The sequence below is a fragment of the Macaca nemestrina genome, chromosome 19, assembly GCF_043159975.1.
Source record: "Macaca nemestrina isolate mMacNem1 chromosome 19, mMacNem.hap1, whole genome shotgun sequence".
NCBI classification, from domain to species: domain Eukaryota; kingdom Metazoa; phylum Chordata; class Mammalia; order Primates; family Cercopithecidae; genus Macaca; species Macaca nemestrina.
The window spans coordinates 10,824,795-10,851,201 of record NC_092143.1 but is presented as its reverse complement, the minus strand read 5'-3'; the positions used below and the strand labels follow the sequence as shown (position 1 = coordinate 10,851,201).

At 38.6% G+C, this 26,407-nt stretch overlaps 1 protein-coding gene across 2 annotated transcripts in view; it reads left to right on the top strand.

Annotated features, from left to right (window-relative positions):
* The first annotated feature begins 2,403 nt into the window (after positions 1 to 2,403).
* The window catches only part of LOC105476952 (docking protein 6), a 445,591-nt gene continuing 421,587 nt past the window's right edge, over positions 2,404 to 26,407 (top strand). The window contains exon 1 of one of the 2 annotated variants that reach the window (XM_011733258.3): positions 2,404 to 2,827. In XM_011733258.3, the coding sequence (XP_011731560.1) occupies positions 2,762 to 2,827 (66 nt within the window). In that variant the 5' untranslated portion in view covers positions 2,404 to 2,761. The remainder of the gene's footprint in view (positions 2,828 to 26,407) is intronic. The other variant, XM_011733257.3, reaches the window with a different exon arrangement.

Sequence of the window (26,407 nt, the reverse complement as noted above, 5' to 3'; positions counted from 1 at the left end):
AATTTATATTTTATGATTTTATAATGTACAGATGAGTGTTGACAACACTTTAACCTTCCAATCAATGGAACAGCTAGATGTTTTGTTCCTTTGGTACAATTCAGTAGAATATACACAGCATCTTTTATTATTTTGTTAAAAAAAAGAGAATGCAAGTAAGTTTCTAAGTCACATTAGTAGGAAATGTGGGACTTGGGTGAACATATTTAATTGAGGCTATGCAACCAGATCCCGAATTGGGAAAATTTACATGACAGATAATCTAGGGCTTTCAAGAGGCAAATAAAGATCATAAAGAGAGGGACACGCATACATAAAAATTGCTGTAACACCCATTTAAAAATAAAAGATAAATGAGAATACTGAAATCATGCTAGGGTGTTACAAAGACGTTGATAAACATGAGTGTCGGCACAGTAATCACATACATAATCATTAAAAGCCATGATCAGTGATCACACCTGACTGTTATGTCAGCACTAAGATTGTTGCTGAGACAAAACTAATCCCTGACTTCAAAGAACTGATAACTGACAACTGACTTGTGAAAACAGATGATTATATAAATAGGAGAAGAAGTCTGTGGTCATAGAAATCATTGTAGACCTCAAACCAATCTTGAAACCTGTGGCTCTGCAACTGAATGTCTCTGAGCGTCGATTTCATCTAGTAACTGCCAAGTATTCTTCATTTAACATATGTGGTTGCAAAGAGGGCTGAAGAAAATAACTTATTTAAAGCATTTACAAACCTAAAGCAGTCTTTATATTTTTTAAAAAATGGCCATGCAGTGTATGAAATAGTAAAAAGTGGGTGGAATAGACAAGCTGTGCCAGGTATTCAGAGGACAGAATTACAAGGAGTTATCAGAGAGTTTATACACATTTTCTGAGAAGGTCAGAGCTTGAGCCCATTCCAGGGAGTTTATGCAAATTATCTGGGAAGGTAAGAGTTTGGGCCCATTCCAGAGTGACAGCAGAAAGGATTTTACCGTGTTATTCTTAGTATCTGATCTGTCCCAGCATCTGGTACTTTGCACGGTGGGAAGTTTTTTTATTTAAAAAAACAAAAAAACAAAAACAAAAACAAAACCCAGCTAGCCCACATTAATAAATGAATAGGAATAGCGTGCTGTTAAAGCAAATAAGAATTTCCATTGGTTTACATGGGCTCTAGATGGAGACTTCTGCTATGTATGAGCCAAAAATCTCCCATGGATGCTGTCTGGTTGGAGTGAGGGACATGCTACCTTGTTCTTCAAGTTTTTACATTCCCCCCTCAACCCCATTCAAGTTCAGTTTCCTTCCTTTCTTAGTATTATTGTGTTTCAAATAGGGGTGGGAAATTTTAAATGAGAATCTGGAAAAATACTGCTCACTGTAATAAACACCATCTTTTGATTAAATATAACTCTTGCAGGAGTCACCTTAAAAATTGTCAACCTTTATACATTTTACTAATTAGAAACATCCTTAGCAAGTAAGTACTAAATGTTCTAGCCTATAGTAAAAATCCATATATTGCCTCCAGCCAAAATTCATTATCCCTCTTTTTCCTCGAATCTTTCACAAAAATATAATCTTAAAAATTAAAATGTCTTTACAATAATGGAAAACCTACTTTTAAAATACCATGTGTTTCTACATTAAGGGGAGAAAGTTCTTCATTTTTTGTTTGTGCAAGTTGAGCATTTCAAGAAGTCATTGGCATCCATTGATAACAACCACATTCTCCATTTTCCCAGAAGAGCCAGGAGCCACTTTTAGTCCTAGTTAACGAAAACGCATGCATAAATCAACCATTCGGGTCGGTCTTCGCCACTCCTTCAGCAGAGGACGTCGGCGCCCGGCTGCCTCGCCCGCTTGCCTGTTTCTAGGCTGCGGGAGGATTAGACACATGCGCACGATTGGTCTCTTTGTGTGCACCAGGAAGGGTTTGGCGTCGATTGATTTACACTTCCTAACGGGGCAAAGACCTGGAACGACCGCGTGTGCTTGGGAATAAAAATGTACTGTAAACAAGGCCGATGAAATAAACAAGTGTCTCGCTCCCGCTGGCCTTGCACGTTGGAAGTGTCCCCACCGCCCTTTCCCCGGTGCCCAGCTTGCGAGTGGAGATTTAGAGCCCGGGAATGAGGCGCCGTGTCCTTAGGAATCTCGCGCCCGGGGAGCGCTGAGGGACCGGGAAGCCGGGTGGGGAGCCGGGTGGGGAGCGGGCCCGGGGCGCGCGGCGGCGGAGGCGCTCCCGCCCGCGCGGAGAGGGATGGAGCGCTTCTTGCGAGCGTCTCCGAGCCCAGCCATCCCGCGGACCAGGGGGAGGGAGCGGGGCCGGCGCATCAGCCCGCCCCCCCGGCCCGCCCCCTCCCCCCGCGCCGGGGAGCCGCGGTGGTGCGCTCCGGCCAGCTGTGCGCCGCCGAGCGAGGCGCCAGCCCGTGGGTGCTGCCGGGGGCGGCGGCGCGGTGGGGGCGCCCGCAGCTGGCGGCTGCGCGGGCCGCGGCGCGGGGCTCGCGGCGGGGGGCGAAGGTGAGCGCCGGAACGCGGAGGGCTGGTGTGGCTCACGGCGCCGGGCCCCCTTCCCCGTCCGCGGCGGCCCTGCAGGCGACCCCGCGTCCCCACCGGCGGGAGCTCGGGGAGGAGCGGGCGGCGGCGCTGCTGCTGGCGGCGGCCGGCTGGATGCGAGACCCGCGCAGACCCGGCGGCGGACGGCGGCTCTCGACTCTGGAGAGCGGATCGCGGAGCGCAGGAGCCCGATCGCGCTGGCCATGGCCTCCAACTTTAACGACATAGTCAAGCAGGGCTACGTGAAAATCCGCAGCAGGAAGCTAGGGGTGAGTGGTTCGCTCGGCTTGCTCCTTCCCCTGCGCTCGTTCGGCCCGGCTGGCTGCCTGGGGGGCAGGGAGAGGTGACCCGTGCGGGTACTGGGCAGAGAGGGACCCGGCCCTGTTGCTTGGCCAGGTGGGGGCCCGCACCTGCCGGGGGGGTTCTGCAGACGGACCTGCGGGCTCCGGGAGCGCCTGAGTCCCCATCCTCGAGTGCACCGGGCTGTCTTCGACCGTGCGGGGAAGTCAGTAGACGAAAGGGGTTGTCAGTTCCAACGAGGAACGTGCCTTGGAGGAGGTTTCTGTGCGGTGCTATCCACGATGGTCTGTTCTCAAAAGTGTGCGCCTTTCGGGTGGAACTGCTGTGTGGCGAAGCTCGCGTGTGTTTAGAATCACCATTTTCTGGTCCCCGCTTCCCAAGCTCAATTCGAAATTCCCGTTTTATGCCCTCCCAGCGCCGCGCGTCCCTGCCGGCTGTAGCCAGCGAGTTTAGGGCGTCTTCGCCGTGGCGGAGGGCGGCTCCCGCGCCCCGCGAGTGCTCCCCGACCCGGGGACCCGCGCCCGCGTGCAGGCAGGTGTGTGCCCCGCGCCCGCCGGTGGACACTGCTCCGTAACGGCAAAGTTGATGGAGACCTTTCTCTACTTCTTGAGAGATACGCTGCCTGGCTTGGGAGGGAAACAGTGTAGAACCCAAGGGTTCAAAACTATTCTAGTGACCAGACGAGGCGGTAGGAGGGACTCAACGGGAGGCAGCGGGACAGGAGGGGCGGGCACCTGGACGGGAGCGGCCTAGACTTGGGACGCGAGGGGGAGGATGGAGGGACGGGCAGGAGGTCCCCAGGGAGCGCGCGAGGTGGGGTGCCCTGGGAGGCTGACCCGGGTGGGGTGGTCCGGAAGAGCGAGGGGAAACTCGTCTGGGAAAGAAAGTGCCCGTGCTCCGGACTCTGGTTGTGTCTGCCTCACTGTCCTCCAAGTTCCAGTTCTACCAGGCTCCTGCATCCCGGGGCAAAAGAGAACCTTCTCTTGAGCTAGAACCTTCCCTGTGTTCCCTGATGGCTGGAAGAATCCTCCAACTTGGGGAAGGGGAAAAAGAGGGGAGAACTTTGCTAATTTCTGTGTAAAAAAGAAAGCAAAAGAAGAGTAGTGTTAGAGAGTAGAAGAAAGGTACAGTAGAATCCCTGAAAGAGGGCAGAGCACCAAGCACCAGGAGTCGCTTTGTCGGGAGTTGGCGGCGCCAGGTGTTGGGGACAGGAGGACGGACGGCGAAGGCCGACTTGACTCTTGGTGCTGCCTCTGCTGGGTTTCGCATTAAAGATGCAGACTGTACCCCAAGGACAACAGGGGCCCATTCTGGAACTTCAGCAGTTCTGTAGTAGACTGGGAGGCTGCAAGAGCGAGTGCGACAGCAACGCCCCCCTTCCTCCAGCCTGGAGCCAACGTGCGCTGCCGTGAGCCCCACCAAGGCGAAAGAGAGCAGGCGCCAGAGTCAGATCCTCGGCCAGGTTTCAAGGGCTTTTCTTGGGTAGGAGAAAGCGCCTCATTCTTTCCCAGGGATATAAGGACGAACCCACAGAAAAAGCTGCGGTTCTCCAGGAGTCTGGTTGTTCCTCGCAGCTGGGACGCAATGCTCAAGTCTGTCACCACACAGCTGTCAGCCAAGGGAGGTGCAGAGATGGAGGTGGAAGGGAGTCATCTTCTTAGCTTGACCTTTGAAGCCCTTTGCTTTACGACACGATGCTTGTTTATTTTTCTCGGCCTTTGTTCTTCTTGAAATCGAGATTGTGTGTGATGCTTCACACTATATATAACTAATGAATGAGTTAAGTCCCACACAAGATGTGTGTCTGCGTTCACAGAGTCACCTGCATGTGAAAATGAGACTGAAGAATGTAGCCTGAGTATCCCCTTCCTGCGCACTTGGCCCTGGAGTCTATAGGATTCCCCCCCACCCCATCCAAGCCTGCCAGGATTTCACACAATAAAAACTGAGTATGTAACCCAATTATAACCCACGGTCCAAGGAAAGTGCATTGAATGCTTTTTGGGTAACTGGCATTCACGGCGTTTGAAATGTCATCTTGAACACCATTTCTGCCTACCGATGTGTGCAAACGTATATTTACACTTACAAAGCCTCTTTTGCTGTGTTCACTGTTTAGAGCTTTGCCTTTGTAAAGTGCAACCTTCATAGAAAACAATGAAAGTGTGTTTATATAAAAATTAATTGCTTTTGTCCTCCATTTCTACCTGAGAAACGTAAACTTCAAAGTTAGATATTGAAACAGTTTTGTTTTAAATTAAATCAAAATACTAAATTCACCTTGACTATTTTGGGAACTTTTTTTTAAGTCAGATGCTTTTCTATTCAGAATATTCTAATATGCAGAAGAGTGAATTTAAATGGCAGAACTTCACATGGCTGGTTCTGTGACCTTACTAAGTTAAGTGAGTCCCATAAGAGAGTAAAACTCTAAGCAAATACTGTGTGCCTTAAAGAGTCATACCCCAAATCATAAAAATTGAAATTATCCAAACATTAATATTTCCTTTGCATAGTTAATAATACTTATTCCTAATTTTATGGACTCGAAAGTATGAACTTTTCCAAGTAACATATTTTTTAACTCTAAGGATAAGATGAGTTCGTATGATTTATGTCCAAAACTAAATTTCAAAATATAAATAATTTTAATTAAACATACATAGATATTTGATTTATTATGGACAGGACTCATTCTTTCAAAAATCAAAGTCTGTGATATTCTAATGGAGGAAAAAAAGGCCTGGATATGAGGCCAATTGCATCAGAGATAATTACTGACATGAAACATAAGTTATGATGAAATGTTCTAATGTGCACTTTGCTCCTCACAGATTAGTGCAATTTTGAATGAGGGCTGTAAGGCATTTCTTGTCCTCTAGGTAGCAAGTCAGCCCTTTCAGAGGGGCTTCCAGTTTTATGAGGTCAAAAGGGCCCTTGCCCTGTGTCTCACTGGGGAAGCTAGCAACCTTTTGAGTCCAGTCCCTTACCCACTGTTTGGGCAAAGAAGTAAAGTTTAGTAAGCAAGGCATATATAGCAAAATATCCAGTCGGTTTTTGGTTTGCAGCCAAACTAAGAACTCAATCACTGAAAGCATTAATAATCCAACAGTTTATGTATTGACCCTAAAGTTATCAAAAATAGATGCAGCATTGTGGAATGATACCATTATCATCATCATCACCACCATCATCACCATCATCACAGTCATTGTCATCAACATCACTGTACAAATTTTAGACTGCTATACCTTGACTTATTTTAGACACAGACCTCACATCATTTTTTTTCAAGAAATTCATTCAAATACATCAACATGACTATTCACAGACACATTGTATGCAGGCAAAATAGTGTCTTCTACAGACATTTTATATTTCTTACTCAAACTCAGGTGAGAGGTTGGTATTGATATGTGTGGGTTCTGAAGGAGTGTCTCAGGATAGGGTTGTGTGTGTTTATGTATATTCAGGTACACACTCAACACGTGGTCAAATTATCCTGGAGTGTCCACAGTTTGAGAGGCAGTATACACTGGTGTTTGTGTGTGTATTACAGAGTCATACTGTGTTAAGCCTGAATTATTTATAAGAAATAACCCCTGCATCATTGCTACTCAGAGTACATCGGACCAGGCATTGTCACTTTGCACCAACTTCGCTGTAGGAGAAGCAGGGAAATGTGGAGGAACAGATTTGGGGTTTTGAAGAGCACTAACTTTATGAGCTGAGCACCTATTGAGAATTTCAGTTTTTGCATATTTTTCTTTTGTTTTAACAACTTATTGTGGATTCACCTACCTCTTGCCCTTTCTCCCTTCTTGATTAAAACCTCAGGACAACTCCATTCCTGGCTTAAGGATAATTGATCTCCTTTCTGTAAACACTGTGAGTTTTCCTTTCCTCTCACAACAGCTTTCCTCAGAATATTTGTTCATGAGAGAGATTGATGAAAATTTACCCTTTTATAGAAGCTCACTCATTAAAATAAATACAAATGGCTGGACACGGTGGCTCAAGCCTGTAATCCTAGCATTTTGGGAGGCTGAGGCAACATGGTGAAACCCTGTCTCTACTAAAAATTACAAAAAGTCAGTGGGGTCTGGTGATGTGTACCTGTAGTCCCAGCTACTCAGGAGGCTGAGGCACGAGAATTGCTTGAACCTGGGAGGTGGAAGTTGCTGTGAGCCGAGATCTTGTCTCTGCGCTCCAGCCTGGGTGGCAAAGCGAAACTCTGTCTCAAAATAACTAATAAAATGAAATAAATAGAAATGTGCATATGTACATTTGTATATTTTGTCCTTTAGACCACTTTACAATTTCTTTGGTCTCCAAGTCTGTAAAAACTAGTTTTTAAAGAGAGAATATATCTCATATGGCATGCATTACCAATTTGCCAAGAATTAGATGCATAAATATATTTAAGATAAAACATATAAATAACTTAGTCATTCTGACCATTTCAAAGTTCTGAAGAACTTTCAGAATCATTACTTCATATATGAATTCCCAATCTATGGATTTATAGTGCAGAAATTATAATGAATATGTTTGAATCTTTACTTGTCTAGAATATTGTGAATCCTGGACATTGTTTTCTGAAATGGATCTGTGATATCTGTGTTTATTTATCATTTGTATAGTTATCATTTCTCATTAAATACTAATTTAGCATGTGACAATTTCAATTATTTGAACTCTCTATTTGATTCTAGATTTTTATTCATGTGACAATTATGCATATTCTTTACACTATGTGTACATTTGCCACTTATTTCTGTATCTATATATATATTCCTGCAAATAATGCTAGTTCTTAGAATTTTCCAGTAAGAAAAGATCTTAAGTATCTTCTACCCAATTCCTATATTTTATGTTATCTTCAGCTGCCAGTTTGTGTGTATGACATCTGATGTATGCTTAGAAACTACTATCTCTATTGGCAATTTTTTTTCCTTTTAAAAACATGCCTCTATCTGCATATGAACATGTCTGATGTTCTTTGAATTTTTAAAATTAAGCCAAAGACAGTGAAAATTAAGGTAATTTTTACAGTAAAAACCAAATACGGACATTATGGCTAGATTTTGCTATTAAATTATTATGCCCATATAAGGCCTTGGGAGAGGCTGGTAATAAGAGAGAGTTATCAAGATTCACGTCTCAGTTTTTATCTTGATAGATTTACAGATGACTGCTGGCAAGGTGAACTTTAAAAGTGACATTCCTTTTCTTAGAAAACAAAGATAATAATACTTAAAGATATCTTTCAAATGACTGAAATTAACAGTGAGCAGGGAAGTGTTACAGTGGTCAAGTATCTTTGTACGATCCACATTCCCAGTTTCCTTAAATGTCTTTCAAACATGCACAATAATGGTGAATATTTTGGATCACTATACAATAGAATACGGAATACAAAATTAGTTTAGGCCAGGTGCAGTGGCTCATGCCTGTAATCCCAACACTTTGGGAGGCCGAGGCTGGCAGATCACCTGAGGTCAGGAGTTCGAGAGCAGCCTGGCCAACATTGTGAAACCTCGTCTCTACTAAAAATACAAAAATTAGCGGGGCACGGAGGCCGGCGCCTGTAATTCCAGCTACTCAGGAGGCTGAGGCAGGAGAATTGCTTGAACCCAAGAGGTGGATGTTGCAGTGACCTGAGATTACGCCACTGCACTTGTTCAGTCTGGGCAACAAGAACGAAACTCCATCTAGAAAAAAAAAATAGTTTACAATGAAGCATATATATTTGACATAAATGTCATCTTTTTGAAGTATTTTTATTAGTTAGCATTGCCCTGTTTGGATCATAAACCATGTAGATACTGTTGAGTAGGACAATTCAGTATTTGTATCTTTGGACTGTTTCTATTTATACAATTTTAGAAACTGTAGAAGATAAAAGACATGCAATACAAACAAAATTACAGTTATCTGTAGTCCCACCATTTACAGATAATCTCTAGATTTCACACATTTTTAAGTGCAGTGCTGGTTTTGAGGAAGACATAATTTCTGTCAAATAAGATCAAATAATTAAAAGGGACCATACTATAATTTCTTTAGCCTCAGTTTTATTGCTTGTGCCTCACTTTAGTCACAGTATTTTCTGTTTTTCTTCAAGGTCTTGTAACTTTGTCCACAGAGCCCACAAATTCTAGATAGGGAACATTTTCATTAACTTTCTACATAAATCCTCATTAGATTTATTTTAAGATACAGAGCAGTATTATCCTCTAAGTAATTCATTTTTATATTGTTACACTATTACTCAATGAGAAAATGAGAATATTGCACCTGTCAGTCAAACTGGATAGAATAAGATATTTTGCTATAAGCAAGAGCAGAAATTAATAAAACTACTGTTTGCATGGTATTTGCAATGATTAGTGATGGTTGTAACCTTTCAACATGGGCAAAATATTTTGTCTGCCATTTTCCTGAATTATTTGCAACAATTCTTGTTTAATTTTTATTTTTGGCTTAACAGTAAAATTACTGGGAGCAAAGACATATTAATGCTTAATTTGAGACTTCATAATGGTAACATAATCTCACTACATTTTGTATGTATTGTGCATTTTACAGCTTGTAAAGACATCACACATATTATATAATTCTTATGGTAGGATTTTAAATGTATATTCTATTTTTAACCCCCATTCTGTACATAAACTAGAATGCAAAAGGAAAATCAGCTGGAGTTATTGAGATACAGCTTGGGTTTGTGTGTTTGTATATACAAACCTAGGTTTATAGCTTCAAGTTCAGTATAATAGCTACTATACAACAGCTACCACTTTGGAGTATATATAGACAAGTTCAACACAGTCATGTGTACCCTTCAAAGTCAACGTGCTTTCTTTGGTATCTTGGTGTAAAGCTGATATGATCATTCACTTTACTCAATGCTAAGTTATTAAGATTGCAGATAAAAATGCTATTTAGTGAAATAATTTATGTCACAATAAGGAAGTACTAAGTAGATACTTGTCCAGGCCACACTGAATTGATACAATTTCATTTTCATTGATACCAAACACAAATTCACTAACCTCTCCTTTTAGAAAAAAAAAATAGAGCACCTTTCAAAATTTAGCTGACAGTGTCTGGGTAGGACTTTAAAAGTTATTTAAATAGTTAAATATATTTATTTTAGCATTACCTTTATTTATGGAAGATTATATTTTATTTAACATAGCTTTATAAAAGATTATGTTTAAATCAGCTTACTGAAAGGTGAGTTCATTTAAAGAAAACCTAAATATAAAAACTATGCAGATTAATGGGGATCCGACAAATCAAAAGGTAGTATATGGTGACATAGTCATGCACCATATAGTATGACAGCGTTAGCTAAATGCCCAAGCATTGACAGTACTCCACCACAGCATGATCTCAACTCAAGAGGCTGGATTATTTTGTTTGTTTATTTTTGTTGCTTGTTGCTTTAAAGGGGCTTAAATCAAAATAGATGTATTTAAATTATGTTCCTTTATTTAACAACTATTAATTTTTTAAGCTGCCTGTATGCCAATCTCTTATTCAAATGTGTACATTTATATATAAAATGTATTACATGTTGATATGCTTTGGCTGTGTCCCCGCCAAAATCTCGTCTTGAATTGTAGCTCCCATAATCCCCACGTGCCATGGGAGGGACCTGGTGGGAGGTCATTGAATCATGGGAGTGGTTTCTCCCATGCTGTTCTTGAGATAGTGAGTCCTCACAAGATCTGATGGTTTTATAAGGGGCTTCCCCCTTCACTGGGTACTCATTCTCTTTCCTGCCGCCCTGTGAAGAGGTGCCTTCCACCATGATTGTAGGTTCCCTGAGGCCTCCCCAGCCGTGCAGAACTGTGAGTCAATTAAACCTCTGTCCTTTATAAATTACCCAGTCTCTGGTATGTTCTTACAGTAGCATGAAAATAGACTAATACACATGTAGAAACGTGTGTAGTACTTTTTTCCTAATGATTTTTCCATTGTAAATATGGAATTGCTTTTTTCTGATTACTCACTACCCTTTAGCATGTTTATGTCTGTATGTATATATGTACACACATATATACATATGTAATGTGTTATATATTGAATATGTATATATTCAGTAGAATATGTATGTATTTCCAAATGGCATGTTACTACCCATACATATGGAATTGCTATCTTTCCTGAGCGGATAATTATCTATATTACCTCTCCCTTTATCTATATCTATATTATCTATATTACCTATCCCTTTATTAAAAAAAAAATCACTCTCAATGACAACTGCATATAGGAGTGACCTGCAGAGCTTGATCCTTCGGCCTGGGCTCTCCTCACTGAATTGGCCGGCCTGGAGTTGAGTGTGGGTTTGCCTTAAAGTTCCCTCAAGTGTTTTTAATGTGACACCAGAGTTGATAATTGTTGCCATAAAATGATAATTTTTTTAGGAAATAGAGAAAATATGTAACACGTTAGACTCCTCTAAACTGCTAACTACACTGTTGTTCGTGCAAAGACCTCTGAAATACAAAGTTAATTATCTATTAAATCTTTTATGTAACCCTCATTTCCTGACAGTCTATAATGCTTTATAATGTGAACACAGAAGGAATACAACAAAAAATTTCTTTGACATACAGAAATTCACTTCATAAACAATGCAATGAATTTGAGTTAATCCTTTCTGAGGACTTCTGGATCATGCTTTCCAGGCTGTCTTGATACATGACTGATGCTTCTACCAGCAATGTGCTCTTAAAAGATTTCAATTGTCTAATTTGTGTATTCTCATCTAAGTAATTAAGATACCACGGCTATTTAAATTGTACTTAATTTAAGACTCACTGAGTTCTGAACAATGCAATCATGATTTTCCCAATGGGAGATTCAGTGATTGAGACTATATTTTAAAAAACCAGTAGCTCAGAGTCAGTTTTGTATTCTTCATAAACGTGGGCTCATGGCTGTGAAAGACAGCTGCTACCTTGCAACACCTTGCTCCTGGTATCTATGAGGTTTATGTTTTATGTTCTTTTCTTTCGTCCTTGTTTACTACTTGAAGAGATAGGGCATAGCTGAGTGGATGGGGAGAGAGAAAATTGAAGCAGTATATAGCCCATACCTCTCGAGTCCAAGCAGATAGTAGGTACCCTTGTGGTTTTTAGAGAAGGTGACCAGAAAGCTGACAAGTCGTGAATTAAGAAGGGTTTGTTAAAAGTTCTATGCATAAGACACAACATATCCAGGTAACAATATGTGTCTAGATGAGATGAGTGTGGAGTAATGAGAAAAGATCCAGAATAAGAGTGCTTGTAGAGTTCTAAGAAGCTGGGAAATTGCTGATGGGTTTTACAAGAGGGGTTAAATGTTCATTGTCAAATTAACAAAACCCCTGAGGCTGGGGCATAGAATAGATTGCAGTGAAATAGGACTGTTGGCAAGGAGCCAACCAGAAGTGAGTTTCAGTATCTAGGAAAGGTACTAGGTGATTCTACAGGCTAGCCAGGTTGGAGAACCATTGCCACAGAAGTATTTTGTTTTTCTAGCTCTTGGGAAAAAGGAATCTTTCACCTACCATTGTTTGCATTGAGAATCCATCTGGCAGTCTTATTTTTGCCTTTTGAAAATGATTAGTCTCTTTTCTTCTGTCTGCTTTTAATATGTTCTTTATCTTTGGTTTTCAGGAGTTTTGTTATGACATGTAGAAATATAGTTTTCATTCCGTTCATCTTTCTTGAGGTTTATAGGGCTTCTTGATTCTATGGCTTGATATCATTCATCAGTTTTGAAACATTCTCCACCATTACCTCTTCAAGTATCAATTCTGTTCATTCTTTCTCTTTGTCCTTACTCATATGTAAGAAAGCAGAGATATGGCAAGTAATTACTACCATATCTCAAAGTGTCTTTATGCTTTTACTCTTTCATCTGTTTCCCTCTCAAATCTTCAAGATAAATAATTGTTCTTGCATTTCTTTCAGTTTGCTAATTTTCTATTCAGCTGCAAATAATCTACTGTTAAAACTATTCATTGCTATCAATTTTGATGTTTTTATTTTCATGTCTGGAATTCTCATTTGGTTCATTTAAAAATTATTATAAGAATAAATTATCAATTTTATCTTTGGTAGTTTTTGATGCCTTCAAATATCTATACTTTTTGTGTATGTGCAGCATTTGTGATCATGAGCATGCGGGCTTTCTTGAATTACAGAAATGGAACTTTCTCACTGGTTAATTGCTTTTTGTGGAGGTAGAGGTCATGTGATCCTCCAGAACTCCGCTGAGAGACAGGAGAGTTGGCTATGGCTTTTCTGTCATTGTGAGACCCTCTACCTGTGATGATTTTGACTTGGAATATTCTCAAAACAAGTTGTCTACCTCCATTGTAGCACTATGGCTTGTCATAACGATGGTGAAGAAAAATAATTATTTTACTTTTGAGGGTTATTTTTTTCTCTTTTATTTGTTTTGGTAACAGCAATGGCAAGATCCACTCCCAGAGATTCTACGTGAATTGATTTCTGGGCAAGAGAATTATTTGTTTCAGGCTTGGTTTTTATCTCAAGTGATTCTAGAATAAATGAAGTACATTTTACCAGAATAATTTTTAATGCAAGTTGTTTATCACCATATATTTCCCCTGAACCCTAGAGAGCTATGATAAATAAGTTAAAGTATGCCTCCATAAGTAAAATAAAAATAAAAATAAAAATAAACACTATGAATGTCTATATCAGCCATTTGTCATTTCTTTATTTCAGCCGGAATTTGAGTCTCTTTCCCATATTTGGAGAGTACTCCCACATTATGAATGGTGAAGGTAGTAAATAAGGTCTTGCATCATAAAAGATGAAATGCCCAAAATGCTTATCTCCCTTGCAGCTAGAGCACAAGATCATGAGCTGGTTTTTAGAAATTATGGGAACCTAGGACCGACTTTGAGTTAGTGACAAAAGAGGCAATTCAGTGGAGGAATCTTCACAGGACGACAGAGTAGTCATTTCTATTGGATCAATGTAATGACACAAGAGCAGAAACAATGCAAATTACTGCATCTGTTGTCTCAAGTGAATACACTCATTAAGCCACTTTAGTAACTTTAGAGAATATTTATGGTTGCTTAGTCTTGAACCTGGTTCTCCAGTCCTCTATTCCTATTTTGAAATAATAAAAACTTTAATAAATGCCTTTCTGTCTAAATCAGCAAGTGTCAGCTTCTGTTGCTTGCAACTAATACATATAACTGATAAAACAGCATTATTGGAAGTGATTCAGTTAAGTTTTAAAATATTTTAAAATCATCCGTGTTTTAGATTAGTGAATATTAAATAGTTGTCTTTAGCAATAAGTAGATAGAATTAATTTCTCTTTTGTTTACTCCTAGCTTAGACATTAGAGCATCATTAGTGAATTATCCTGTTCACACATGGGGATTTGTAGGAGCTTTGATATAAGGATACATCCAGATCATATAATTAAGAAAAAAGTTTGTTTTAAATAGGGACCCACACAAATACATATAACATATTTTAGGCAAAGGTGGGAAACTAATTTGATAAAGAGGAACGCCTTTTCAGCAAATGTTACTGGAGTAATTGAACATCCATGAGCAAACTAAGTGAAGCTTCACATCAACTTCACACCTTGTAACTCAAAACAGATCACAGACTTAAAGTAAAACGTAAAGCTCTAAAAATTTTGGAAAACCATTAGAAGAAAATCTAGGACTAGGCAGAATTCTTAGACTTGAAAACAAAATTATGTTCCATAAAAGGAAAGATTGACAAATTCATCCTATTGAAATTAAAAACTATTGCTCTATGAAAGACCCTATTAAGAGGATGAAAAGACAAGCTATTAACCGGCAGAAAATACTTAAGGACTATACATCTGTGATTAAAAAAAAAAACAAAAAAAAACAGAAAAAAACAACTAGTATAAAACACTCTAAAAACTGTAAGTAAAATTTTTTAAAAACATAATTTAACCAGAAGACGGACAAAGGACACGAACATACATTTCACCAAAGTTGACATATATACAAATAAGCACATAAACAGGTGTCTGACATCATTAATCATTAGGAAGATGCAAATTAAAACTACCAAGAGATATCATTACACACCTGTTGGAAAGGCTAAGAAAAAGTGACAACCCTAAATGCTGACAAGAATCCAGAGAAGATGGATAGCTGGATCACTCGTACATTACTGGTGGGAATATAAAATGGTTCAGACACTCAGGAAAACAATTTGGCAATTTCTTAGCAACCTACATATGCAAAAATGAGACCTCGCAATTGCACTCCTGGACATTCATGTCAGAGGAATGAAAACTTCTCACATACAAACCTATTCATGAATGTTTGTGGCTGCTTCATTTGAAATAGTAATAAACTGAAGATAAACCAGATGTCCATTGTTAGGTGAATGATTAAACAAGCTGTAGTTCACCAAATTATGCAATACTACACAGTAGTAACAAAGGACCAAACTAATAATAAATCTCAGAAAATTACGGTGGGTGTCTGTAAAAACACCAATCATCAAATGTTACCTACTGTGCAATGTCATTCCATTAACATTCTTATAATAATAAATCGTAGAAATTAAGAACAGGTTGGTGGTATCCAGAGGTTGTGAACAGGGGAGAGGGAATGGGGTTTGTGTGTGAGGTAGAAGTGGTTATAAAAGCACAGTATGGGAAATCCTTTTGATGGTTGAAATGTTCTGTGTCTTGACTGTAGTAATGTCAGTATTTTGGTTATGAAATGAGATGGTAATTTTACAAGAAGTTACTATGGGGAAAATTGGATAAAGACCATGCAGGGTTGTTCTGTGCTGTTTTTCACAACTGCATGTGTAACAACAGTTATCTTAAAATTAAAAGTCTAATTAGAAAATGTAAGAGGGAGTATCAAAACCTAGCCTCAGTTTACAAACATGATAAGCTATCCATTGGGGCACAATTATAGTGGAAGTAGTGTAGAAAAATGGAAAGAGTTTACTCTTTTAGAATCAATTGAGGGATTTAATTAATAACTTGTCAATTATGAATTGTGTAACCTATAGAAAGTTTCAAATACCTTCAGGTCTCACTTTTCTTAATTATGAATTGGATAGAAGAACACCAACCTCATTGTTGAGTAAAATAATATTTTACAAGATCTAAAACAGTGCTTAGTCTATGATGCTCCAACCATTGAATGGTAGAATTGATTGACAGATACCAAAAGCCTCCTGGGACAGGCCTTTGAAAAGGAACCTATTTGTTGGCAGCCCTTCTGAACTGGGGTTCCATCAGGAAGAAACTCTTAATTCCTTGAGTCTTCCAATGTATATAATGAGTTAACTTCCTTCCTATATGGAAAATGGTAGCAACTGTTCAATGCTTGTGAATTGAGGAAAATAATGACGCAAGTCATTTTTTGTAAGTCTTAATTCTCTTATGTAACTCAGATTGAGAAAGGCCAAATTTTGATAGATGGGCTGTCAATTTCTGCATATCATCAAGAAAACAGATAAAGGGGGGAAAGGGGTCGTTCTGTGATGATTTGAATTATGAGACCCCCTCCCCCACCTTCCAATCTGAATCTTAAATGATTATTACTATCTTAAAGATAGGCACCAGATATTTGTTTTACCACAGTTTTACCTCAGTAGCTAAACTCACAGTCTGATACAGTGAGTTCATGTAGATAGCCATATTGATATATTATGTAACATTTTGGCTTACTCTTTGCAAACATCTGTGCAAGCATGCATTATTTCATTTTCAGCACCTAAAGGTCAATGCATTCATAAGATAAATTCTGATTTTGGAAGAAAAATCTTAAAAAAGAAAGTCATATTTTGAGGGTCACAAAAGAGAGGTCAAAAATATTTACCCCAACCTTACGATTCATATATTAAATTGCAAGATTACTAAACATGTAAAAGATTAATCTATGCCTTACAGAATTTTAAGGGATTTTAGGTTGGCTGTATCTTCATATAAACATTTCCAATGAATATACTCATCGTTTACAAACCCATCATGCAGTTAGCTTATTTATCTCATAATTAAGGGCACATTTAACAATACTGTCTTCTGTAGCTCCTCCATTTTCTTCTGCTTTCCAGATCTCTAGACAATGTTTTCGAAAGGGAGGGAGGGAGCGAAGGAGGGAGGGAGGAAGGAAGGAAGGAAGGAACGAAGGAAGGAAGGAAGAAAGGAGAGAGCGAGGAACAAACATGTCCTTAAAATGAATGAATATGTTTTTGCTGAGCAGTCTTTTTTTTTTTTTTTCTTTGTTGAGACGGAGTCTCGCTCTGTCCCCCAGGCTGGAGTGCAGTGGCCGGATCTCAGCTCACTGCAAGCTCCGCCTCCCGGGTTCCCGCCATTCTCCTGCCTCAGCCTCCTGAGTAGCTGGGACTACAGGCGCCGCCACCTCGCCCGGCTAGTTTTTTGTATTTTTTGGTCAGAGACGGGGTTTCACCGTGTTAGCCAGGATGGTCTCGATCTCCTGACCTCGTGATCCGCCCGTCTCGGCCTCCCAAAGTGCTGGGATTACAGGTTTGAGCCACCGCGCCTGGCCTGCTGAACAGTCTTAATAGGACAACAGTTGTTCTGAAACTCAAGGCACCACGGCATAGAAAAGCTAATTTGCGTTTTGCATACAATTTAACTATCTGTATAAATATATGAATACACAAGTATGATTTAATGGAATGACTCTCCACATTGCCACCTGTGAAAACATAAAAATGTCTTTTCTTTTGGAGACAGTGAGAATTGTTCCCTTCAAAGTGAGGTCTTTACATCCTCTCCCACTGTTCTTCCTAGAAATACAGCAGAAAGTGGGAGAAACATGTCTTATGTTCTTAATAATTTATAGACCCCAGTATGCCCCATTTACAAATCTCACCTATTTAAGAACATGTTCAAATCTTACTCCTTCCAGACTGAATCACCTATCATCCTCAACCTAGAAGTTTTCTACTGTGTCTGAGCTCATGGAGAATAATTTGTAACCTAGGCCCACCACATAGGGCCGCGAGGGCTGTGCTCAGCACAAATCCAAGGGACTGCATTTATACAGACTATGATGTGATCACTTTGTAGTTGTATATGTAATCCTGGCACTGTTTGAATGTATTGTTTTCATGCTTGCATGTTTGTCTTTGGTCTCCTAAAAGATTTTAGGTTGTTGGAATGTTATGGCAATTATGCTATTTTTAATTTTTAAATTTTTTATGTTTATGGATACATAATAGTTGTCCATATTTATGGAATACATGTAATATTTTGATACAATAATGCAATGTATAATGATCAAATCTTGGTGATTGGGACATTCATCACCTCAGTTTTCATTTATTTGTGTTGAGAACATTCAACTCTCCTCTTCTAGTTCTTTTGAAATATACAATAAATTATTAACTTTACTATAGTCACCTTATTGCGCTATCAAACACTAGGTCTTACCTTTTATCTAACTGTATTTTTGTGCCCATTAACCAACCTATGACCTTTCCTAGCCTCTGGTTCCCACCATTCTATCCACTGTGTCCATGAGATCAATATTTTTAGCTCCCACATGTTGCAAGACATTTGACGTTTGTCTTCCTGTGCCTGGCTTATTTCATTTAACATAATGACCTCCATTTTCATCCATGTTGCCGCAAATGACAGGATTCCATTTTTTTTTAATGGAGAAAGAACATTGCGTTGTGTATCTATGTACCACATTTTTTTTTCATTCATCTATTGATGAATACTTAGGTTAATACCATATCTTGGTTATTGTGAATACTGCTGCAATAAACATGGCAGTTATGTATCTTTTTGATATACTGATTTCCTTTCTTTTGTATATATACCCAGAGATGGGATTCCTGGATCATGTGGTAGTTCTGTTTTCAAATTTTGAGGAACCTCCATACTGTATTTTAGATGGAAATAATTTTTATTTCTGTCAACAGTGTGCAAACATTCTCTTTCCTGTGCATCCTCGCCAGCATTTATTATTTCCTGTCTTCTTAATAGTAGCCATTCTAACTGGGGTGACATAATATCTCATTGTGGTTTCTATTTGCGTTTCCCAAATGATTAGTGATGTTGAACATTTTTTTCATATACCTGTTGACTAATTGGCTTCTTTTGAGAAATGTCTATTTAGAACTTTTGCCCATTTTAAATCAGATTGTTTGTTTATATTGCTATTGAGTTGTTTGGGTTATTTATATATCCCACTTGTTAATCCCTTGTCACTTGAATAGTTTCACATATATTTTTTCCTATTTTGTAGGTTTCTCTTCATTTGGCTGATGTTTCCTTTGCTGTGCAGACGTTTTTAAATTTGATGTGATCCCATTTGCCCATTTTTGCTTTGGTTGTCTGCTTTTGAGTCCTTACTCAAGAAATCTTTGCTCAAACCAGTGTCCCTGGAGCATTTCCCTAATGTTTTCTTCTAGTAGTTTCATAATTTTAGGTCTTATTTAAGTTATTAATCCATTTTGATTTATGTATATACTGAAAGACGGGGTCCAGTTTCATTCTTCTGCATATGGTCTAGATAGTGTTTGGTGTTTGTTTTGGACTTTTGGGATTATTTCACTTCATTTTAAGTCAAATGCAAATGGATGATCTTTTATTATAATATCTGATACATTTTATATTTTCATCTAAGCCTGATGAATAACAGCTTTTCTCAGTAAATTCTGAGAAATATGTAAAGTATAATTTTTATTTAAATATTAAACAGCTTTCCTTTGTAGAGATAGGGCCTTGCTCTGTTATCCAGGCTGAGGTGCAGTAAGTGTGATCATGGTTCACTATAACCTTGAATTCCTGGGCTCAGGTGATCTTCCTGACTCAGTCTCCCCAGTAGCTGGGACTACAGGCATGTGCCACTTTGCCCAGCTAATTTCTTTTTTTGTGCGTGTGGAGATAGGGTCTTGCTATGTTGCCCATGTTGGTCTTGAACTCCCAGCCTTAAGCAATCCTCCTGCCTCAGCCTCCCAAAGTTCTGGGATTACAAGTATAAGCCATTATGCCTAGCCCGAGAGCTTTAAAATAAACATAAAGGGAATATTTATTTAATGCCAGTCAAGAAATGGCTGCTTCTTAAATTTCATATGAGAGTAATAGTAAACTAAGAAATAATAGTGAGGAAAAAACTTTTTTTGCCTAAGTATGTATATTTCAAATATTAGCTAGGACTTTTTCATTTTATGGTCCTCTCTTTTGAATTGGGGAAAATATAAATGTTAATCATTTGGCAGTTGCAGTTTAGTGTTCTCTGTAAAATGAGGTTTATATAAGCTACATTTGCTCATAGAATACCTTAATTACTAGGACCCAAGTGGTTTTGAACACTCCATTGACTTTAAAAACAAACAGCAGTGCAAAACTTCTGTGTCTTTGATGTTGAGCTCTAGAGCCATCTTGACTAAATTTTAGAAGGCTTCATTACTTAGAAGATAAAGTTCAATGCCTTTTCAATGAAATTCTATTTAGTAACTGCAGTAAAAGAGAGATCACTGAACCGCATACCCATCCGAAGTGTGCACATAGCTATCTTGATACTCATGGTTTCAACTAGTCACAACTCCCTTTTAAATGACAATAAAAGTGTGCAGAATACAAAATAAATAAAGTCCCAAGGAAAGCATCCAAGAAGTTTAAGTCATTATGCTTTCTGCTGACAGCTTAATGTCAGTATCTGACTAGAGTGTAAAGGGGAAACAGTAAAATTACTTTTCAAAAGAAAAGTAATAGCACCTAAATAGCACCTAAAGAAATAGCACCTAACACATTTGGATATTCGTGATTTACCCAGGACTCGGGAACAAAGGTGAAATAAATCATTGTTTTGCTCTGCAGTTACAATCTGTAATGTATCTGGTTGGTTTTTCTTCAATTACAAATATTAAGGATGTGTTAGTATGTGTTTAATATGTGTTAATTGAGGATATGCTAATAGGAAATACACCAAGGATGAAGAAGTAAAAAGATGGCATTAATACCAACCCCAGCATTTACTATAGACAGGAGGATACAATGATATGTAAGACCCTTTACCAGACTAGTCCAGCCTGGCACAAAAGAGGACAGTCAATAAACGTTTGTTAAATTGTTAAATAAGTTTACATTCAGAACTGCTCCATTATGGTTTTCTTTGATATGTACAAGAATATTGGCACCGCCTTCATAGAGGTACTTTGTAATATCCACCTTTGTAATTAGCTTCAACAATATCAATCGATTGCAATGTAAAGCCAGTAATTGGAAATATGCCAGTCAGAATATATTTTATATCTTACCTAAGAGGTGTTGTTCCATGTTTAATTTTTACAAACTACATTTTATAACTTCAACTATATTTATTTTTTGACAATTTTTTGTGACCATACTAAAATTTAGCTCTTTTTAACCATAAAACATACAGAAAACACAGCAAAGTACATTGTTGTTTTGGAGGGAAGAGATTTTGTTTCAAAGGCTATCTAAATAAAAAAAAATTAGTCTTGCATTGTCTTTAGATGTATTTGTTATATTGTGATTTTTTCAGTTACTATTTTGACTATTCTTTATGTATATATTTATCTTTAATATTTAATAGGAAATTTCAAATAGTATATACAATAAAATTGTGCAGCAACTTTTACAGCAAGTGAAATGTTCTATTAGGAATCATCCCAACAGCATGAATTCTTGAATTCTTTTTAAAGAATTTTTAAGAATTTTTCATGAATTTTTCAAACGCAGTTCACCTTTAACACAGCTATGCTGTTCAGTGGGCAGGTCAGATATCATTTTCATTTTTATACAGGAAGACCATGAAGTTAAGGTAGCTGAGATAACACACTGAATCAGAAGGCTCAGATCTGTGACACTGATTTCTAGCGCCTTCTCAGAACACCTGTTTCAACCACTGCACACAATTTCATGACAGTGTATTCCACCCTTACCCCAGGAGGTTGGCATATCTCTGAGGACACTGATTGGTGTGCCACCCTAGGTTAGCACATGATATGCTTTTTCTGTATAATCTACAGTAATTCTAAGGGTCCTATTTTATATAGTTTTTCCCCAATTTTGTTGAAACCATTGACTGTATCTGTTTCAATTCACAGTGCCTGATGAGTGCCTCAACTAATCTCAAAGGTAATGTCACTAATGATTCCTCAGATCTCTTTATCACTTTCCTGGTTATGTGTGCAGTCTACCATCTTTGAAACCCTAAGATGCGTGCATCACTTTAAATATACTCAAAGATTAAGACAGGTTCTCAATTGTACTTATTTTAAAACCGGAAAACCCTTTACAAAAACATTTTCTATGCAGCAGTATGAGTCTGAAATGGCTTTTCTTCCTTTTCATTGGTGTTGGTTTTTATAACGTGATTTTATGACTTAGCTGGAGCTTCTCAAAGACTACATTGTTTTTGTCTCTGAAACAACTCTCCACAGAATTCTACTTCAGGAAAACTCAGTACTTCAGATTATTAACGTTATTTAAGCTCCAGCTCAAGAGTACCAGTTTCTGAATATCACCAGAGTGTAGTGCAGACAAAGAACTTTGGAAATAGAGACATTTGGTTGAGGCCATTGACTTTCCATCTCCATACCTCATCTGTGAAATGGGCGTGAAGTGTCAAATGGCCAACTCCCATAGGGTTATTGAAAGATGTAAATGAGATAAAATTTGCAAAATGCCGGGTGCGTGGTAAGCCCCATACCATGTCACCTATTGACATTGGTATTTCTAAACAAGAAATACGGATCTGACTTGCCGTAATGAAGGAGTATCTTTACATTTAATTTCACCTCTTTGGGGATGACTTCTTTTTTGCCACAGGGAAAACAATTTTATATCTGATACCGTCAAAGTAGAAAGGTGTAATGTTTTAATCCAGAGCAATTACTTGATTACATGTGGTTTTAAACATATTCATTGGACAAAATTGTGTGCCTGGATTGATGTGTGGGAAAGACACAGAAACTGGTGTGGGGTCACCAGGCTGATGATGTCTTGACCACACTCTGCGTTGTTGAGGCATCCCAGCTTCCTCACCTGGAGTACTGGGCTTCCTCACCGTCACCTGACTAGCTCTTCCCTGTCTTTAAAACAAAGCAAAGCAAAACAAAAACAACTTTCAGTTTCCCTTCAGTTTGTATCACCCACCAGAAGTTCAGCTAGAATCACCTAGAAAGCCCTCAATTTCTGAACCTTCCATCATGTGTACCCTAACAGTTTCCAGCCTTCCTCTGCTTCTAATGCCTGACGGTCCCATCTGTCTGGAGGGCCAGGAATCCACACAGGTGGGTTTCCTGCTAACTGGCCCACTGGACCTCCTTCCCTGGATTCTCCTCCTCCTCATGCCCTCTCTCCACCCACCACTATAAGAGTTCTGCTTTTAAAAAAACGTATCCTCTTTCCCAGAGAATTCCTCAAGTCCTGAGCCCTACAGTTTCATTAGTGCTTCTCAAAAGACTTCTCTGAAATAAACCTTTTATACTTTAATCTCACTTTCGGTGTCCAGATTGGCATACTCAAATTTTTGTAAAATATTTTCTGCTTCCTACTCATATTTTACTCCAGGCCAATGAGTCTAAATAGAATATATTCTGTTCCCTCCTGAACCAGCTACTTTGTCACGTAGAAACACATATTAAGTAGACATTTCTATTAACGCTGCCACTCTTTTCAAAGTTATTCAATATTAGACCTCAAAGGCAAACCTGTCTTGTGTTTATCTCAATGAGAACATCCAACTGAATGCTGTATCTTACTGGTGCTTCCTCAGAATGTCTCTGCCTTCTGTGGTCTCTTTCCAGTTGATAAATTCTCTTTGTCTAACTTAAGGCACAAGTGTTGGTGTGACTGACTAATGGTTCTTTTTACTGCTCACTCAATTATCCTTGTGCTCCCGTTCGATTAATTTTTCAAAATTTCTGTTTGAAACATAATTATTCCTCTTAAAATTTCCCATGCTTTTTCATTACCTAGACTAATAATTTAAACTTAAATTTGCAATTCGGAACTCTTTGCAACATCTACCGTTGTTGCATTTAGATTTTTTAAATATAGTATTTCAAGCATGATGGAAATTGCAGAGAATCATATTACAAACCTCCAAGCACACACTACTATATTTTAGAAAGTTATTTTTTTCCTTTAAATTTTTTAACATAGAAAAATGTGGCCAGGCGCAGTGGCTCACGGATGTAATCCCAGCACTTTGGGAGACTGAAGTGGGAAGATCACTTGAGCCCAGGAGTTCGAGACCAACTTGGATACATGGTGAAACCCCATCTCTACTAAGAATACAAAAATTAGCCAGGCATGGTGGTGAACACCTGTAGCCCAGCCAGCTCGGGAGACTGTGGTGCGACGATCACTTGAGTCTGGGAGATCTAAGCTGTAGTTAGCTGAGATCGTGCCACTGCACTCCAGCGTGGAAAACAGACTGAGACCCTGTCTCAACAAACAAACCAACAAACAACAACAACAACAAAAATATTGGGAGTTGAAGACCCATTTGAACCTTTTACTATCTTGCCATTTTCACACTGCAGAGTTGCCTTCGGTATTTATCTGTGTTACTGCCTAAGACTAGTCTGTGCACTTCAACCATTGTATTGTCCTCTGCTGCGTACGTTCATCCCTCTTCCTCTATTCATGGACATGGACAGGTATTGCTGATTTTGCTACTACAAACCGTGCTTCAACAAACACATACATAATTATCCTTGATTGCATATATACATGTTTCTCCAGGGTATGTGGATAGAAGTAGAAATACTGGTTTTTAAGACGTGTTGTTCACTTTACTAGATGTTTTCAGATTGCTCATAATTGTTTTCATTTATAAGCCTAGAACTAATGAAATGAAAACTTCTTTTATCCTCAGCAACAACTGCTATTGCGAGATTTTTTCAGTTTTGATATATTTCAAACATCCAAAGCGCATAAAGTTTTCTTAAAACCTAATTTGCTATATGTGTTTCAGATTTTTAAAAAGAAATAAAATGAGTATAATTGAAGCCTGTTGTATATCCCAATACAGTTATTTCAGAAGTAAACTCGTGTTTATAATTCTATGTACAGTTTTTCTACATTTATTAGATTTTTGTATTTCTTTAAATAATATTTGCTATTGCATTACGTAGCTTCAACTTTATGTAATTGGAATCGTACAGAATGTGATTTCCTGTTTTTGCTCAAGATTATGTTTTTGAAATGTAATAGTTTTGAGATATAGAGTTGCAGTTCATTCATTTTTACTTCTGTATACTATTGCTTTGGATAAATACCTACAATTTGTATTTTACTGCAAATGTGCAAGAGTTTGGTTAGGTTATATGCTTAGAGGTGGATTTGCTGGACATAGGTTGGCCACAGACTTACCATCTCCTGCAAGTTTGCCAGATGGTGTATCCAAATGCAGCCAAGTAAATTCCAGAACCTTTTGTTCTACCTTCTCAGCAACCCGTGACAGTGTGAGACTTTTGCCCCTTGGATAAATGAGTGGGTAAAACTTGCATTTCTCTGCCCTTTGAACATATTTTCATGTGTTTATTGACCAATTGATTTTCTTAATTATTGAATTATTTCTTCACGTCTATTGATTAGTTTTCTATGCGACATCTTTTCTTAATGGTGTACAATAATGCTGTCTATATTTTAAATATTAGTTATTTACAGTTATACACAATACAGCTGTCTTATGTTATCGCTTGCCTTTAAACTTGCTTATAATCTTCTATGTCTTACTAACATTTTACATTTTAATACAATCAGATTTATTTCTTTGTGACTTGTAATTGTCTTACTCAAGAAGGCTCCCTCTACAACAACAAAAAGCTACTATCTTCTAGTCTAATGATAGAATATTCTGTTCTAATTAATCCACACGTAGATCTTTAATCAATGTCCAATTAATCCTTATTTAGGGTTTGAGTTTGGGATTTATTTGTTCCCATGTAGGTAGCCTGTTTTTCTCCTCCATTTATTAAAATTCTTGTGCATGAGCTTGTTAAACGTGCACAACTTTTCATGTTTTCATATATGTATTTTCAATATTGTGCTGGATTTACTCAGGCATATAGAGCAACATGAGCAGGACAAAGGCGTAGGGGTCACAGGATTCTTGCCGTCATGCTTCAGTGCTGCTTGCGTGTAAACTGTGCCAGATTAGGGCACATTAGTTAGGTCAGAGTAACACACTAATATTTGTACATGCACAGTGTAGATTATTGTGAGCAGGACTGGAAGCAGGAGTACTATACAGAAGCCAGGCCAAAAAGTGCAAGGAAGGGTCAGCATGAGCAGCAAAAATAGAGAATTGTGTGTTGTAGTCAGAGTTGAGCCTTATGTGCGTCGTATCATTATGTAAATATGTATCTATAATTTGCCCACTTCCATTTTTTTATATTTATGTTTATATAATAATTTTTTTCTTCTCCCACTATCGCAGCTCATCACAGTGCTACCTGCCACTTAAGAGCATTTAAAAAGCTGTCTCGTTTACAAGCTTTTTCTAGATGTCCTAAACACCATGTGGT